The 19,813-nt window shown below is 39.4% G+C and overlaps 1 protein-coding gene across 2 annotated transcripts in view; it reads left to right on the forward strand.

Annotated features, from left to right (window-relative positions):
- Positions 1–19,234, forward strand: part of LOC127787096 (GPN-loop GTPase QQT2-like) — a 31,977-nt gene extending 12,743 nt beyond the window's left edge. For both annotated transcript variants that reach the window (XM_052314955.1, XM_052314956.1), the window contains exons 6-7: positions 18,478–18,683; positions 18,809–19,234. In XM_052314955.1, the coding sequence (XP_052170915.1) occupies positions 18,478–18,683; positions 18,809–19,091 (489 nt within the window). In that variant the 3' untranslated portion in view covers positions 19,092–19,234. The remainder of the gene's footprint in view (positions 1–18,477; positions 18,684–18,808) is intronic.
- The last annotated feature ends 579 nt before the right edge of the window (positions 19,235–19,813 follow it).

The raw sequence follows: 19,813 nt of genomic DNA on the forward strand, positions 1-19,813 counted from the left end.
ATTGCTATTAAAAAAGGAATCAGGAGTTGTACACAACATCTATTGGTCAACTATCTCTCTTATCATCGCTTGTCCCCAAAACATAGAAGTTTCTTGACCTCTCTGGATACCGTTATTATTCCTAAGATAGTTGATGAGGCTTTAAAAGATCAGAATTGGATGCAAGCAATGTAGGAGGAAATGAGAGCCTTGGAAAAGAATCAGACTTGGGACATGGTGCCTAGACCAAAGGGAATCAGACCTGTGGGTTGCAGGTGGGTCTTTAATCTAAAGTATAATGCAAATGGTACTTTAGAGAGGTGTAAGGCTTGGTTAGTTGCTAAAGGGTACACCCAAACCTATGGCATTGATTGCCTAGAGACTTTTGCATTCATGGCAAAGATGATAACAGTAAGGATTCTCTTAGCCCTAGCAGCACATTATGGATGGCAGTTGTAGCAATTTGATATCAAAAATGCTTTTTGCATGGAGACTTAGAAGAAGAAGTATTAATGGAGCCGCCACCAGGATTTGACAAAGGAATTTTAGGAAAGGTATGTAAACTAAAGCAGACACTATGGGCTTAAACAGTCACCAAGAGCATGGCTTGACAGGTTCTCTAAGGCTATGAAACAGATGGGAAATCATTAAAGTAGGGGAGATAATACTCTCTTCATCAAACATTCAATGAAGGGAAGGATGATAGCTTTGTTGGTTTACGTTGATGACATTATTGTGACTGAGAATGATTTTGAAGAGCAAAAATAGCTTAAGGAGAGTATTGCCAAAACATTTGAGATCAAAGACCTTGGTGCACTGAAATATTTTTTGGGAATAGATGTGGCCTATTCTAAATAAGAGATTTTTTTGTCATAGTGGAAGTATATATTGGATTTGTTAAAGGAAACAAGATTGCTGGGAGGTAAAGGAGTAGGTACTGCCATAGAATCCAACATCAAGTTGGGAGAAAATTCTAATTGTCAACCGGTGGACAAGAGAAGATATCAAAGATTGGTGGAAATACTAATCTATTTGTCACACACATGACTGGATATTGCATTTGTTGTTAGCTTGATGAGTCAATTCATGCATAGTCCAATAAAAGAACATATGCAGGCTATAAGAAGAATCCTATGTTATCTAAAAACCACACATGGCAAAGGGATTTTGTTCAAACCAGGAAATGAATTAGATATTACAAGGTGTACGAATGCAGATTATGGAGGGTCTTTAATTGATATACGCTCTACAACCGATTATTGTGTGTTTCTAGGGGGGAATTTGTCGTCATAGAGAAGTAAGAAGTAGAGTATAGTGGCTAAATCTAGTGCTGAGGTCAAATTCAGGGCCATGGCTCTAGGGTTGTGTGAATTGTTGTGATTGAGAATTATTTTGGAAGACCTACAAATTGCTAGCAGTGGACCAATCAAGTTGTGTTGTGATAATAAGTTAGCCACAAGTATTGCACATAACCTTGTGCAGCATGATAGAACCAAGGATGTGGAGATAGATAGACACTTCATAAAGGAGAAGTTAAAAGCTGGCCTAATTTGTGTTCCCTATGTTTCCTCAGAAAAACAACCAGCTGATCTTTTGACAAAGGGGCTGCCCACTAAACGATTTGAAGAGTTGGTATGCAAGCTAGGAATGGTATATATCCATTCACTAGTTTGAGAGGAAGTGTTGGTTCCTGAAGGAAGAAATAAGGAAACTTTGACTAGCATCTCAAAGAGAGTTGTTAGTCAAAGTGTCCTTAGTTTAGAAGCTAATCATAGCTAATCATATCTTTAGTCTTTTTGAGATTTCTAAATTGATGTTTAGGGAATCTTCCTATGGTGTTTAGGAAACTTCCTATTTGTATATAGTCAAATCGTTCCTATTGTTTAGTCTTAGTAATCTTTCTTATGTTGTATAATCCTCATCTTTATAAGAGGACTTGTATTTGTACATACGATGGAATGAAGAATATATTCAGTTTTCACAATATATGATATATATGAATTAATTAAAGAAAGAAAAATAGGGATTTGAAAGAAGTCTCTTGTGGAATTGGCCACACATTATCTTATATAATATATATGTTTGTGTGTGTATGTGAAGTAAGTGGAAGCTTAAAGAAGCTTCTCATGCTGCTTGGTCAAAATCACCAATTAATATATTACTTATATACATGGATTGCAACAGTTGCAATCACAGATTAATTTTGACGGATCTCGGCAATGCCTGCATATTTTATTACAAAAATTGGAGAATCCAAGTGACAACAATATCTTAGTATTTATTCCTTTCCTATTGTAATAAATTTACAGCTTAGGAAAATTTTCTAATTTTCTGAGTCAACCTTCTAGATTAAGAAAGAAAACCCTATAAATATTACATTCTCCTAGAATAGGAAACCTATTATGTATATTCTTCAGCATCCTATATTAGGCAATGTTTTTCTATATATATATATATATCAGAGAGAAATGAAATTAGTGAGGTGAATTTATTCTAAACCCTATTTTGTTCATGGTATCATAGTTTGGTTTTACCTAGCTTGGAATAACCAGACACTATGGCCGCCTCCAACCCTGAGAATGCAGTCTAGACAACTACAAAATCCTGTATCATCTCCCACTCACCATTTGCAACCATCTCACCCGTTCCTCTATCAATCGATAGTTATACCTTGCAGATTATTGTCAAGTCTCTCGGTTGAGAGTTGAATTTACAGAGAATTAGAAGAATCGAGAGAAAGAGAGAGGAGAGTTTTGGAGGGAAAAGAGTGAGAGAATGAGAGAGAAAAGAGAGAATTCAAGAGGGAAAGAGCTTCTCATTCAGCATAGCACTCTCGTCCTCATATATTTGGCCTTATATAGGCCCTTCCCATTGGTTCACATCACAACCGTGGGGAACATTCCAACAACTAACTACACAAGTGGCCGTGCGGGCTACGGTTATTACAAGAAATTTCAAAATTATCCTTGGGGTCATAACATTCACCCCTAGAAATTATTCTTGTCCTCAAGAATCTAAAGTAGCCCAGTAGCTCACGGGAATTGAGTGAGCAACTCGGGTAGATACTCCCAAGTTGTGTGGTCAGGATCTTTGTGAGACCACCTTACTAGCACCTGAGTTAGGGGCACTGAGCCTTGAAAAATCTCCTGCTTGTCTAGGATGGCCTGAGGCTCCACCATCCTTTTTCACTCACAGTAGGTAAATTCGGACTAGTTGTAGCTTGTGGCTCGATAGACTTCTTTAATACGGATACATGAAATACGGGATGCGCATTAACCTGTGCTGGTAACCTTAGCTTATAGGTAACCTTTCCCGCCTTAGTCTCTATGGCATATGACCCAAAATACTTGGGAGTTAGCTTAGAGGTTGGGGTGGTTGTAAAGGGCTGTTGTAGGAATCTCTTCCCCCGCAGATAAACCTTGTCACCCACTTCAAAAGACCTATCACTTCTCCTTTTGCGAGTACTCTATTTCATCTGGTTTTGAGCTATAGTTAGCTCCCTTTTTAGCACCTTCACTGGAATCAATGGGGGTTTGTACCCGAACATTGCTTTGAAAGGACTCCGGTTGATGGCATTATGGTGGCTAGAGTTATACCACCATTGTGCTAACAATAACCATCTATTCCAACTCTTAGGCTTAGTGAAGCACACACATCTCAAATAAGCCTCTAAACACTGATTGACTTTCTCTATTTGGCCATCTGTTTGGGGATGGTAAGCTGTTGCCATGTGCAGCTCTACCCCCAAGCTCTTAAACAGCTCATGCCAAAACACACTTGTAAAGATCTTGTCCCTATCTGAGACAATAGACTTAGGCACCCCGTGAATCTTCACCATTGAGTCCATAAACATCCTAGCAACCACTTGGGCTAAGAAAGGGTGTGTTAGATTGATAAAGTATGCAAACTTGGTTAGTCTGTCCACCACCACCAATACCACATCCTTATCCTCTGATTTGGGGAGTCCCTCTATAAAATTCATGGAGATCCCTTTCCAAGCCTATTTTGGAATTGCCAAGGGTTGCAACAACCCTAGATAAGCCACATTCTCATGCTTACATCTCTCTAACTAGTCTCACACAATAGCACAAAATTTACTACTACTTTCTTTTGCCCTGGCCAAAAGAATAGTTGCCTCACCTTTTGGTAGGTGGCCCGGATTCTTGAGTGGCCTCCCACTAGGGAACCATGTAGGTGGCCATGATCCTCTCCTTGAGGGCCTCATCATCACCAACCACCAATCTCCCCTTGAGGGCCTCATCATCACCAACCACGAATCTCCCCTTGAATCTCACCAACCCATTGGGAAATGTATATCCAGAACTTCTTGTTGGTTGAACTGTAAGCTATGCTATTATATCCCGTCACCTTGTTTACCCATTTAGGAACCATAGCCGAGATGATTGCCATTGACCCCTCTCTCCCTTCCTAGACAAGGCATCCACCACCACATTTTCCTTTCCTTTGAGGTATACAATGGTGTAGTCCAACCCATTAACTTCGAAATTCCCTTCCTTCGCAACTGAGTGTGCAATCTCTGTTGGGATAAGAATTGCAAACTCTCATAATCTGTCTTAATTATGAAAGGGCTGGCCTCCAAATAGTGTCTCCACTTCTCAATAGCCCCCAACACTGCTAAGAGCTCCTTATCATAAACATTTAGGCCTAGGTGTCTTGGAGCCAAAGCCTGACTGATGTAAGCTAGGGGTCTTCCCTCCTGCATCAACACTGCCCCTATCCCATTTTTATGTGCATTAGTTTCCACCACAAAAGTTTTAGAGAAGTTTGAGAGGGCTAATACCGAGGCTTCTGTCATAGCCTTCGTTAGTGTTAAGAAGGCTGCCTCAACTCAAGGGTTCCATTGGAAGTTGTCCTTCTTGAGGAGCTCTGTCATGGGTTTAGTAATGAGGCCATAGTTTTGTATGAACTTCATATAGTATCCTGTCAAGCCAAGGAATCCTCTTAACTCCTTCACAGATTGTGGTCTAGGCCACTCCGCCAAACCTGTAACCTTGCTAGGATTAGTCTTCACCCCTTCCTCAAAAATGATATGGCCCAAGTATTCTACTTCTTTTTTAGAAAAAGTACACTTTGATAGCTTAACATACGATTTGTTAGAATTTAGGATCTCAAAGGTGGTTTGAAGGTGGGTTAGGTGCTGTTCATAGTTTTGGCTGTATATAAGGATATTGTTAAACCGAGAACTCTAATAAACCAAGAATCACTTAGAAATCTCACCGAATTCAATCAAGATTCAAAACAGAAAAGTAAACAATTAGAATAGAAAAGAAAAGAAAACCAAACCAGATTGCAACACACACGATATACCCTAGTTCATGCCATTTACATGGCACTACATCTAGCAATCCAAGAAGTAACCAATCCACTAGAATCGTATACAAAACCAGTACAAGAATACCCCTATTTCACCTCTCGAATACAATACTCTAACAGAAGACAACAAGAACTATAATCACATAGCTCTTTCTCTCGCCTCTCATTGTATCCGAACACAAGGGAATGAAATATACAATTGATTGATGATCGAACTGACCTCCGCACCTAGCTATTTATGAACTAGGGGGGGGGGGGGGGGGAACTACCTAAGGGAACATAATTAACTTATAAAAGTCAAAACTACCCTTAGAAATTACAATTAGTTACATTTAAGTCCTGATAACTAACTGTTGCCGAATCATCTTTTATTTCTTCCTGATTTCTCCCATAATTCCAGCATTCTATTACTTTGGGCAAAACAGTAACAAATCTCTACCATTTTGCTCTAAGTAATCATGGAACTTCAGCATTCTAGCTTTGCTCACTTCTTGAATAACCTGAAAACATATCAATCAAAACACATCAAACTGTAACAACAATAAGCAATGAAGTAACTTGGATAATGGGATAGCCTTAGTGAAAATATCAGCAACATTTTCATTTCCAGCAACTTTTATAAGCTCAACCTCCTTCTTAAGGACTTCTCTTATAAAATGATATCTAATGTCAATGTGTTTTGTTCTTTCATGATGACTCTGATTTTTGGCCAGATGTATGGCACTTTGACTATCACACTTTAAAATAACCCTCACATCATATCCTAGGAGTTCACTAATCAAACCTTTCAATCACAAAGATTCTTTAACAGCCTTAGTTACAGCTATATACTCAGATTCTGTGGTTGATAGAGCTACAATTGGTTGAAGAATAGATTTCTAACTAATTGTAGATTTCCATAATTGAAATACATAATCGGTTGTTGATCTTCTCCTATCTAAATCTGATGCATAATCTGCATTAGAATATCCTATAATGTTTGGCTTTTTAAAGTCATCAGCTCCACCATAAATCAAAATACCCATTTTACTACTGTCCAATGTTCCTTCCTTGGATTTGCCATAAATCTACTTATCACACTCATGGCATGTGCTAAATCTGGCCTAAAACACACCATTGCATACATAAGGCTGCCAACAACATTTGAGTAGGGAATTCTCTTCATTTCTGTTAGATTCTTTTCATCAATTGGTGATTGGGCATGAGATAGTTTAAAATGTTGTGCAAATGGTATATTTACCACTTTTGCATCTAACATATGAAATTTTCTCATAATTTTCTCTAAGTAGGCTTTCTGGGATAGCCGAAGAGATTTTCTGTGCCTATCTCTATGAATTTCCATTCCTAAAATTTTCTTGGCCTCACCAAGTTCTTTCATCTCAAAGGCAGACTTAAGTTTAAGTTTTAAACTTTGAATTTCAGCTGCTGAGTGACTTGCTATAAGCATGTCATCTACATATAGTAAGAGATAAATTGTTATTTTAGTGGAAATATGCCTAAGATAGACACAACAATCAAAAGAACTTCTTATAAACCCTTGACTTATCATAAAAGAATCGAATTTCTTGTACCACTGCCTAGGGGACTGCTTTAGTCCATGTAAGGACTTCCTCAACAAACAAACCTTGTCTTCTTTACCCCTAACTTCAAATCCTCTAGGCTGACCCATTAGAATTTTTTCCTCTAATTCGCCATGAAGAAATGCTATGGTAACATCCATTTGCTCTAGGTAAAGGTCTAGATGGGCTGTCATAGCTAGCATAATTCTTATAGAAGTGTGCCTTACAATTGGTGAAAATACTTCATTAAAATCAATTCCTTCTACTTGGGTAAAACCCCTAGCTACTAACCTAGTTTATACCTAGGTTTAAGGCTATTTCTAGCTCCTTCTTTTACCTTAAATAACCACTTACAACCTACTATCCTTTTCCCCAAAGGTTTATCCACTAACACCTATGTTCATTCTTTCTTAATGATTCCATCTCAGCTTCCATGGCTTCCTGCCATTTCTGAGCTTCCTTAGAACTTACAACTTCTTCATAGGTTTGGGATTCTTCTCCTGTTATTTCTTCTGCACTTAATAGTGCATATGCTACCAGATCCGAGAACCCATATCTCACTGGAGGCTTGCTTATTCTTCTCTGCCTACATTATACCTATCTCCAATTGGATCTCTTGTTGTACTGGATGAACCAGCACTGTCCATGTGCTGATTTTCATCATAACTTGATGAATCCCTAACTTCTATAGATCTATCAAGATTATCTTGACTTGAGGATCCTTCACCAGCACTTGGCTGGTCCTGAAAAGGTTCTAAGGGAGAATTGAATACAGTAACATCATCCTATTGCTTGCTGGTCAAAATTTACAACTTTGGCTTTTCCTTCTCTATCCTCATTTTTCTTTTCTAGATCGATAAATGAATTTTCATTAAAGGTTACATCTCTACTTATCATGGTTCTAGGCATATCTTTTTCTAAATTCCACAACTTATACCCCGTAACCCCTAATGGATAACCAATAAACACACTTCTTAGCCCTAGGTTCTAATTTTTCTTGTTTTATATGTGCATAAGCTATACACCCAAATACCCTAAGGTGATCTAGATTTGGCTTATGATTATACCACATTTCATAAGGGGTCTTAAACTCTAAGGCTGATGAGGGTGACCTGTTTATTAAATAGGCTGCTGTAACAACAGCCTCTCCCCAAAATGCTTTTGAAAGCCTAGCATGGAATAACATACATCTTACCCTCTCAAGGAGGGTCCTATTCATGCGCTCGGCCAGGCCATTTTGCTTAGGATTTCCAGGGGCAGTAAGGTGTCTTAAGATGCCATTCTCATTACACAATTGGGTGAATTCCTTATTACTCAATTCTAAGCCATTATTAGTCCTAATGGCTTTTAATTTTCCACCTTTTTGGTTTTCAATCATGATTTTCTAGGTTTTAAAAGCATCAAAGGTTTTATCTTTTGTTTTTAAAACAAACCCAAACCATTCTAGAGTAGTCATCTATAATAGAAAGAAAATACCTAGCTCCACCATGAGTTGGAGTTTGACTAGGGCCCCATAAGTCCGAATGGACATATTCTAGTGGACCTCTAGTGGTATGTAATGCCTTCTTAGGGGATTTTACTTTCACAGATTTTCCATAGATGCATGTTTCACATGTATCTAAATCTGTCATTTTTCCGGAACCTAAGGTCCCTTGGTTAACTAGTTCTATAAGCCCTTGGATACTTTTATGAGCTTTCCTAAAATGCCATAGTTTTGATAGTTCATAGGTCTTTTCTTCCCCTACAACTGCATCTCCACATATTGTGGAAGCTATCATAACAAATATTCCATTTTTAAGGACTGCCTTCATACATACAAGTGATCCTCTAGCTACTTTGAGAATATCCCCACAACCACTATAATTGTAGCCATTCTTAGCTAGTTCTCCTAAGGAGATTAGATTCCTTTTAAGTTCTAGGACATACCTTACAGATGTCAAAGTTCTAATTGACCCATCAAACATCTTAAGCTTAATATCCCCAATCTCCTTTATCCCACACTCTTGGTTATTTTCGAGAAAAACCTTCCCCCCACTCATGTCTTTATAATTCAAGAACCATTCTATGTGACGTGACATATGGAAAGAACATCCGGAATCTAAAACCCATACCACTTCATCCGAATGTCTTGAAACCACAAGAACATCCGAACTATCATAGTCTAACTCACAAGTTGAGTTTGAAAACTTTGATTTACCTTTATCAGAAAAATCCTGCTTTCTTTTAGGATAATTTTTCTTTATATGTCCTTCATGGCAATGAAAACATCTAAATGTTTTCTTGCCATTTCTGGACTTCGATCTAGACTTTCCTTTAGCCTTGGGGTCTTTCTTTTCGGATCTATACCTAGTTGAAAGGGCATCGCCAGTAGTTTTTTTTTATTCTACTTTCTGTTGTAAATCTTTAGAGTTAAGGGCACCTATAACATCTTCTAAAGATATGGTATCTCTTCTATGCTTTAAAATGCCTACAAAATGCTCATATGACTTGGGCAATGAATGCAACAGAATTAGGGCCTTATCCTCTTCTTCATATGATATACTTAAGTTTTCCAAATCAAGACACAATTTGTTAAATTCATCAATACGATTATGAAGCTTTTGCCCTTCTTGCATTTTGAAAGTAAGAAATTAGCTTTTAGATATAGCCTACTCGAAAGAGATTTAGTCATATACAAACTTTCTAATTTGGCCCCACAAATCCTCGACAGTTTTCATTTTGGACACTTCTTTAAGGACTTTATCTCCTAAACTCAAGATTAGGGTGTTGAAAGCTCTTTCATAGGTTTCTTGCCTATGATTATTTGCTTCTAATCTTTGCTTAGCAGTTGCGATTTCTGGGAAAGGTTTTTGGGGTGCTAAAGCTTCCTTTAACCCTAAATTTCCCATCAAGGCTTTCATTTTAATCCTCCAAAGTCCAAAATCATTAGCGCCATCAAATTTTTCAATGTCATATCGGGCAGCAAGGGTCGTGGAAGCCATAGTAGACAACTCTTCTATAGGTTTCTAAAGATTCTATAGGTTCCTTGATGTTTCTTGATTAAATGAGCTAAAGCTCTGATACCAAATTGTTAAATTGAGAACTCTAATAAACCAAGAATCACTTAGAAACCTCATCGAATTCAATCAACATTCAAATCAGAAAAGTAAACAATTAGAACAGAATTAAAATAGAAAAGAAAACCAAACCAGATTGCAGCACACATGATATACCCTGGTTCATGCCATTTACATGGCACTACATCCAGCAATCCAAGAAGCAACCAATCCACTAGAATCATATGCAAAACCAGTACAAGAATACCCCTCTTTCGCCTCTCCTTGCCTCTCGAATACAATACTCTAACAGAAGACAACACGAACCATAATCACACAGCTCTTTCTCGCCTCTCACTGTATCCGAACACAAGGGAATGAAAGATACAATTGATTGATGATCAAACTGACCTTCGCACCTAGCTATTTATAAACTAGAGAGACGGAACTACCTAAGGGAAAATAACTAACTTATAAAAGTCAAAACTACCCTTAGAAATTACAATTAGTTACATTTAAGTCCTGATAACTAACTGTTGCTGAATCATCTTTTATTTCTTCCTGATTTCTCCCATAATTCCAACATTCTATTACTTTGGGCAAAACACTAATATAGATATCGTCAAAGAAAATTAGGATGAACTTCCTTAGGTAAGGTTCAAAGACTTGGTTCATTAAGGCCTGAAAGGTGGCTAGGGCATTTGTGAGCCCAAATGGCATCACCAGAAATTCATACAACCCCTGGTGTGTACAGAATGCTGTCTTTGGGATATTAGATGGTGCTATTCGGATTTGGTGATAGCTGGATCTTAGGTCTAGCTTGGAAAAGATTTGGGCCCTAGATAGTTCATCTAAGAGGTCATCAATAAGGGGTATAGGGAACTTGTTCTTGATGATGTTGGAATTGAGTTGACAGTAGTCAACACAAAACCTCCAGGATCCATCCGTTTTTTTCACAAGTAAAACAGGGGATGAAAATCTTTCTGGGACAGTAACAAGAATTTTCTGAACTACTCTAGAATCAGGAAATTCAGTCCCAAGCAATCTTACCCTATTCACAATGCTGAGAAGTCTGTCCGAATACTCCTTCATAGTATCTGACTCCTTCATCCTTTGCATTTCGAACTTCCTTATCAGATTCAGCACTTGCATTCCTTTAACTCTCTCATTGCCTTCATACTCTTTCTTGAGAAAGTCCCAGATTTCCTTTGCTGATTTCAAGGTCATAATTATGGTAAAGATTGCTGATGATACAGCTGTAAACAAACATGCCTTTGCTTTTTATTTCCTTTGCCTTTTTTCCTTGTGATTTTTGATTTGAGCAAGAGTTGGGTTGTTAGGCAAGGGAGGAACCACATAGTCCTCTTCTACAGCTTCCCAAAGATCACAAGCTTCAAGATATGCCTCCATTCTAACTGCCCATACCTAATAATTCATACCTTCAAACACTGGAGGAGTAGCGGCTGTGAAAGGTGAATCATAATCCATAATGTGTGTAACAAGGTTGGTTTAGTTTTTGAGTGTGTGGTGTACCTTCAAACTCTCACAATCCCTTAAGAAGAAGTGTTCTGATACCACTTTGTTGGCAGAAAAGTACCTAACCCACAAAGAAAATCAAAGTTGCTGCAAAGACGCATACATTTAATTTAATTGAGAAACACTTTAAATACATAGAAAACTCAACAAACAAACTGCAACGTTGCCCATGTTCTCATAACTGTTAGACTAAAAATAACTAATAGCAAACTCCTAAAAACTTGGTCAAGTTGGCTATAGCACGTTGCACACTATCAACCACTAAGAAAGCAGTTATTGAGGCATGTAACATAACAAAGACCTCAGCTCCTCAAAACGTTTCTGATACATCTCCACGTTACCCGATTGTTTGAGCTTATTAAACTCTTCCACAATGTTAGCCATGCTTCTTTCTCTAAACCTCCCACAAAGAGCTTCTGTGAACTCCCCCCATGTCTGGTTCCTCCTTAGTCATATCACCCCTTAATGCCAGGCGTCGACCTCCTCATTGAAGTAGGCAGCTACCAGGGGTACCTTCTGCTATTCAAGGACATTATACCATTCGAACAACCTTTCACATTTCCTCACCACCATCGAGGGTTAGTACCTTCAAACATTGGAATCTCCATCCTAGGCATGGGAAATCCCTGGGGTTGATGGTTCATCGGACCCCCGGGTCCCCTACCCAATATTCCTCCCCTGCCCCCATGATTAATCTCCTTCTCCTGTATCTCTAGCTCACGATAAGCTCTATTCCTCGTAAGGATAGGATCTATTCCTTCCCTCGGGGGAAACTTAGGTGCTAGTCTTATCGGGTGTTGACGGCCTAACATGGCCATTAACTGTTGCATTTGTGCACCCAGTTCATCCCATACTCGAGTGATGGATCCTTCTAGCCTCCTTTCCATTCCTTCCATGGCGTTCTCTACTCGGCGATCCAGTGCAAGGATTGCTTTTTGATTCCGAGTCGTACCCAACTCCAACTGCTCCATCTGGTTTTGGCATTCCGTTACCACCACCCTAGTTTGCTGCAGCTGGGCTTCGAAATTCTTCATACGTGTCCCCTTCGCCATGAGTTATCCACTCCACCCATTGGCTAGAATCGAGCTCTGATACTAATATGTCACAACCCTATTGTGATTGCTGCACCCCTCCTACTAATTCGATGGGATTGGTAAGGAAATTTAGGCCTCCACTCGAGAAGGGAGTCAACAGTAAGAAGTACAAGGAATTAGAGGAGGGAGAGACGAACAGAGAGAGAGAATGGTTAGATAGAGAATAGAATCTTCTTGATTTTCATGCATGCCTCTCCCAAGCGTATGTGAGTCATATTTGTAAGGCCGTTAGAGGAGTATATTCGTATGCGAGGCATATTTGTAAGGTCGTTAGAGGAGTAAATTCTCCTAACAGGTGGGCTCGCACCCATAACTGCATAACAAACTTTGATCCTAGCATTTTCTACTAGTCCTCTAGCGCCTAATGGTTATAGTAGAAATAATAACATATAAATGAAGATTACAACGAACAAAAATTAAAAGAAACTCTCAATAAATTGCCTCCGTGACACTTGTGCCTACACACTTCAACAAAATGGGGGTGGTTGAGAGAAAAAATCGTCATTTATTTGAGGTTGTTCACTCCTTAACGTTCACCAGTTTTGTTCCTAACAAGTATTGGGGAGAAGCTATCCTAATAGCTTCTTACCACAAAAGTCCTAAACTACCAAACTCCTTCGCACACCTTTCTAGTCACATTCCCTCATGTTCGATTGTTAAGCTCGCTCTCTCACTCCTAAAGTGTTTGGCTGCATTGTGTATGTTCACCAAGCCAATCCTACTCGTCGCAAACTTGAGCCAAAAGCTCTCAAATGCATTTTTGTTGGTTATTCTCCTACTCAAAAAAGGATACAAATGCTACTATCCACTCTCATAAAAGTTCTTTGTCTCTTGTGATGTGACCTTTGTTAAAGACAAATTCTTTTACCCAAGTGCTTCTATTCAAGGGGAGATATTAAAGGAATATGCATATTTCACTTCCACCTATTTTTCTTTCACCTTCTTCAAATTCTGACCTAACCCAACTTGCTGCTCTTGATCTCAACCAACCAACTACCCTTGAACAGCCCAAACCAGCTACTCTTGACTTAACCAAGCCTTTTGTCTTTGCTCCAATCCACCAACTCACCCAACTAGTTGAGCGAGTGGTGACTAGTCAAGGAGGAGGATTAGATTTAGAAAAACCTACTGTGGTTTATTCCAGCCAAGCCAAAATTCTTGCTCCTCAACTCGACTAATCATTGGAACTAGAGGCTGGTCCATCAAGAGAGGAGCACATTGAGGTTGACAATGATTTGGATATCCCCATTTCTCTTCGAAAGAGGGTAAGGTCCTGTGTTAAATATCCAATTTCTAATTATGTAACATACTCTAGATTGTTTCCACAATTCAAAGTCTTTACCACAATAGTTGATAGAGTGGCTATTCCACAAAATATTCAAGATGCTTTGAAAGATCCAAAGTGGAAGGACGTTGTTATGGAAGAAATGAAGGCATTGATTGGAAACCATACATGGGATGTTGTAGAATCCCCCAAAGACAAGAAAGTAGTGGGATGCAAGTGGGTATTTACCGTCAAATACGAGTCAAATAGGAGTATAGACAGATACAGGGCAAAATTGGTAGTTCAAGAGTTCACACAAACCTATGGAATCAATTATGATGAGACATTTGCTCTTGTAGCTAAGCTAAATTCCAAAAGTGTGTTGTTGGTCCCTTGCTGTTAATTTGGATTGGGAACTCTTTCAGCTAGACATCAAGAAGGCTTTTCTCAATGGTGAATTGGAAGAAAAAATTTATATGAAGATTCCATCAGGTTTTGAGAAAGGAGAAAAGATTGGCAAAGTATGTAAGTTGTATCATTCACTCTATGGAGTAGAATAATCACCAAGGGCCTGGTTTAAGAGATTTAGTTCTACACTCACAAGGTTTGGGTACAAGCAAGGGGAAGCAGATCATACTTTGTCTACTAAACATGCAGCTAGTGGAAAACGGTCCATTTTGATTATGTATGTGGATGATATTATAATCACTGGCGATAACATTTAAGAAATTGTTGCATTTAAACAACGATTGAGAGATGAATTTGAGGTCAAAGACTTGGGCACCACGAGATATTTTCTAGGAATGGAAGTGGTTAAGAGCAAACAAGACATTTTAATCTCTCAAAGAAAATATGCACTTGATCTCTTAAATGACCTTAGAATGTTGGGAAGTAGACCAATAGGTACGCCTCTTGAAAGAAACTAGAAATGGACGATAATCGAGAATGATCCCCCTATTGATAAAGGAAGATACTAAAGGTTAGTTGGAAGACTTATTTACCTGTCTCTCACTCATTCGGACATTTCTTATGATGTGAGTATTGTGAGATAGTTAATGCACTCACGTACTCAATGTGTAGCTACAGTTTATCACATTCTAGGTATTTAAAGGGGACACCAGGGAACGGGCTATTGTTCCAAAAAAGTGATGCTAAAGGAGCTAAAGGATTTGCCGATGCTGACTGGGTAGGTTCTGTGATGGACAGTTGATCAACATTTGGGTTTGCACTAAATTATGGGGAAACCTAGTCACTTGAAGGAGTAAGAAGCAATCCGTTGTGGCATGTAGTAGTGCAAAAATAGAATTAAGGGCTATTGATCAAGGAATCTCCGAGTTAATTTAGTTGGCAAGGCTGACAAAAGACCTATGGATGCCCCTGACGTTATCAACAAAGGTTGTATAGTCAGTTATCAGCATTGTTAATGACCCCATCCAGTATGACAAGATGAAGCATGTAAGGATTGATAGAAGTTTTATACAAAGGGAAATTGAATAGGGTGGGACAAAACTCACTTATCTTTCTATAGCTAGTCAAGAGGCAGATGCATTTACTAAGGCCATGGTTTTGAATCACCTATTAGCAAGCTAGGAATGAGAGAAATCTATTTTTCAGTTTGAGAGAGTGTGTTGGAGAATGAGTGATGGCTCTTAATATTTATTCATTTCTTATTGTAATAAATTTACAGCTTAGGAAATCTATTTAATTGTCTCAGTCAACCTTCTAGATTAGGAAAGAAACCCTACAAATATTACATTCTCCTAGAATAGGAAACCTATTATGTATATTCTTCAGCATCCTAGATTAGGCAATGTTTTTCTATATATATAGCAGAGAGAAATAAAATCAGTGAGGTGAATTTATTGTAAACCCTATTTTGTTCAAAAGTAGATTGCAAGAAGTTGCAATCGAAAAAGAGATAAATTAATTAAACGAAGAAGCAATGCGTAGAAGCTTATGGGAAAGGAGGAAGATGGAGAAAATTGAAGAAAGTGCAGTGGAAGTGCTGTGAGCTTCTTTGTTTTCTCCGTTCGTAAAAAATTAATAACAGTGATCTAAAAATTGGCCTAGGCCGCGATTATGGCCTAATTGGCCTCCTTAGGCGCTGGCCCGGCTAATCGGTACTTGGCGATGCCTAGTTGGCCAAGGCTGCCTAGCTGTATGAAATGCTTGGGTCGATTATGGCCTAATCGGCCACCTAATCCATTTTGTATGTTAGGTTTTTTTGTTTCCCCTTACCCCTTCTCTCTCTCTCTCGTCACTTTCCCCTTCTTTCTCGCACACCGCTGCTGACTGTCTCTTGCGGAGTCGCCGTTGCCGCTTGCCCTTTTTGTCTCGATCTCTCTTGTCGCACGCCGCCGCCGCCAATCGCCTCTTTGAAAGCTCTCTCCAACGCCGCCAACATTGCCGATGCCGCTGGTCGTCTTTCTTGGCCCCTTGGTCGCCGCTGGCAAACGTCTCTCTTGCGGCTGTTCTTCCTCCACTCTCCGGTAATAGCCATCACCCGTTTATATATATATATTATCAGTTTATATATATCATATCAGTTTATAATTTATATATATATATATCAGTTTATATATATAAACTTTTTTTTAAGTTATATATATAAACTTATATTATATATATATGATATGTTTATATATATCCAAAATAAAAAAAAAAAAAAAAGTCTGCCTAGGTGTCCTATGTGCTAGGCCTCAGTCTGATGCCCGACTAGCGCCTAGTGCGTTTAGAACATTGATTAATAATATGCCTTCCGCCAGTGGCACGAGCACTAGTTTGGGCAATCTGTAGCAGGAGTATGCGCATGAATAGCGGGCATGCAAGCAGCAGTCTGAGCAGACTAGAGCGAGCAGCTTGCAGTGAACGGGGCGTCTGCAAACAACAAATGGGTGGGGAGTGTGCATGCATGAGCAGCAATCAGATGAGAGCCTGTAACTGGCAGTATAGATGTGGACAGCGAACAGGTGCAATGACTGTGTGGCCGGAGCAGAGCGCGACAGGTTGAATAAATTTGTGGTGGACTGCACTGCAGCTAACGGCAACCGGTGTTCTCAGCTGCAGTTCCAGCACAGTGGCCAATGGCAAGAGTAGCCGGCGGTGCAGCGTTTGCAGTTTCCGGCGAGTTTCTTCTTCTTCTTCAGTTGCAGCAAGGTCGCCGGTGAGCGCAAAAGTTGTGGTGGTGAATAACAAGCAGACGACTGAAGTTGCAGGTGGTTGGTGTTGCAGTGGCAAGCAGTTTAGCAAGTGGTGGTGAGCAGCCCGGTGAAACAGTTTGTTGTGGTATCTGATAAGAGTTACCGGCAGGTCCAATGTAAAGTTTCACCAGTGGCTTCTTCGGGGTCGGCAAGAGTTGGTGGCAGTTGTTTCTGGCCAGTTTCTGTCAGTGTGCTTTGGCAAGTGTTGCTGGTGGGTTTGAACCTCCTATCCCTTTCGCTCTATCCCGCCAGTTGATGTTCATGAGATGAACGTGTTTGGAAGAACAGTACCAGCTGTTACTCACGAAGCTAGCATAGGAAATCAGCAATGGAGATCGCCTATTATTGAAGATCAGTAGATATTAGAGTAAGCATTTTCTGAGGATGTTTCAAGTTTTGTGTGAAATGATTGGCATTGTGAATTGAAGATCGGTAGTTGTAATAATAACTTCCCTAGAAGTATCAGTGTGAGGCCAAGAAGGAGATTGCCTTTATGCAAAGAGATTATATAGTATAGTGTGGTATATGATTATTTGACCTTACATGGAGTAGAGTGGCCTAGGATAAAACATCTCATTTGACACATGCTATTAAGATTATGCATTTGAAAAAAAGGGCACTGCAACACATGAGGCTCCCCACTTTTCCGGAAGTTGGGGGGAGGGCCATTTTTGTGTGCAGCTTTACCCTTTCCTTGAGAAGAGGCTATTTCTGTAACTTGAACCTTTGACCTTAGTACGTTACAAATGAGCAACCTTTTCTTTGCTACTAAGGTCCGCACTATTAAAGATGAAGCATTATCAAATATCAATTCAAATCTTTTGGAACTTACAAAATTTTGTGTAGTTATCTAATAGAATTGATTATCCAGAACTATAATTTGGTATTTCAATTGATTGTAATGCTGCAAACAAGAAAGATTCTGTAACAGGAGATAGTATCCTGTCCAATGCATGTGTTGGTTAGGATCTGAATGTCCTCATGGCAACTGCAAAGAAAGAAAGAAAGAAAAGAGCAAGAAAAAAAGGTGGAGTATATAATTTGAGATATTTATCTTTTTTTTCCCTTTCCTTTAATTAGGAATTAGGAGTTCAGAGTGCAATAGTCAAAAGTTCAGAATTGACAAGTGAGGCCAAGGTTTTTTCTGTTTCGCTGATAATTAAAAAAATTGTCTTCTATTATTGGAGGAAAAAAACAAAGAATGATTTTGTGCTTTTGTCTCGCTCAGAATTCTTGTTTTCTCCCAGGCCAGTACATGAACGTCAAAGCTTTTACTTTACTGTATCTTGTTTTTATAATGTTAATTCTTTTATCAACATAAGAGGGGCTGTTTGAAGATATATCTCTGCATCCTCGCCCATGGCTGTTCTCCCCCTGTTGTCAGGGTTGCCATCTTACCTCTATTCTCAATTTATCTGGTCTCTGTTTTCTTTTAACTTGATTCAAGTAATGAACTGCTACTTCTTTGGGGGGCAGTGGATGGAAGACTTCGAGATATTTCATGCTGCACTTGATGTAGATCATTCGTACTCATCAACCCTTACGAGAAGCCTCTCTCTTGCTCTGGAGGAGTTCTACAAGAATCTAAGGTCTGTTGGAGTGTCTGCTGTTTCTGGAGCTGGAATGGAGGCTTTCTTCAAGGCCATTGAAGCTTGTGCTGAAGAGTACATGGAAACGTACAAGTATGTCTCTTACCAGATTCCTTTATTTGTCATTTTGTCTAATGACCATGTCGTGGCTTATTCTTTGTTAAGGTGGTGTCCTTGCATAAACTTCTATTCTTGCTGAATTTGGTTTGCTATTTTAGGGCTGATCTTGACAATAGGCGGGCAGAGAAACAGCGTTTGGAGGAAGAACGGAGACGGGAGAGCATGGAAAAGCTGAGGAATGACATGGAAAAGTCCAGAGGAGAAACTGTGGTCTTGAGCACTGGTTTGAAGAATAGAAAAGCCAGGAATGGGGACATGATGGAAGAAGAAGAGGAAGAGGAGGATGAAGATGATGATGATGTCGGTTTTGAGAACTTTGAGGAAGAGGAAGACGTTACAGACGAGGGTGAAGATGAAGAGATTGCTAGTTTTTCAATTTAGCTCACATTTTCCTGGAAAGTTTTCTTAACCCAAAACTTTGTATAGGACTTGCAGCAACAATGCATAACTGTAAGTGTTAGAAATATGACATTTGATGTAGCATTTAGTAAGTGGCACAGTAAAATGTGATCCTTTACATTGAATGATTGGACTTAACTATGGATGTCAAAATGGCCAAGTTGGTAGGGGTAGTATTCTTGCCGTGCCATGCCATGCCAATCACTAAGGGGCCAAGGGCTAGGGCTAGGCGGGCCGGCCGGATGGGTCTATTTTTGTTAATTTTTTTTAATATGTTGAGTATATATGCAGTAGTTGAGGATGAAGGGGGAGGGAGTGAGGGTTGGGGCATGCTGGCTGGCTGGCCAGGAGGGCAGTCTAGATGGCATATCCTACCCCTATGCTGCATTTGGTCTTTTATTAGTTTTATCTTTATTTTATTAATAAAATTAAAAATTCAATATAAATAATTATCAAATCAAATAAATTTATCATTTTATTGCAAACATCTCATTGTTTGCGGTCTGTCTATCGTCCGGTAACTTGTCTTTTTATTTTTTTATTTTTTGGCCTTTTGGTACCACCCTTGCCTCCACCTCCGCCACAGGAACCACCCCCCACAGCCACTTCTGCCATCGCCACCATTCTTACGACCATATCCACCACCACCACTAGAACTACCTCCTACAACCAGATTCACCATCGTTGCCGCCCCCCTCCCCACC

Source organism: Diospyros lotus, chromosome 12, assembly GCF_014633365.1.
Source record: "Diospyros lotus cultivar Yz01 chromosome 12, ASM1463336v1, whole genome shotgun sequence".
In the NCBI taxonomy this organism is placed as follows: domain Eukaryota; kingdom Viridiplantae; phylum Streptophyta; class Magnoliopsida; order Ericales; family Ebenaceae; genus Diospyros; species Diospyros lotus.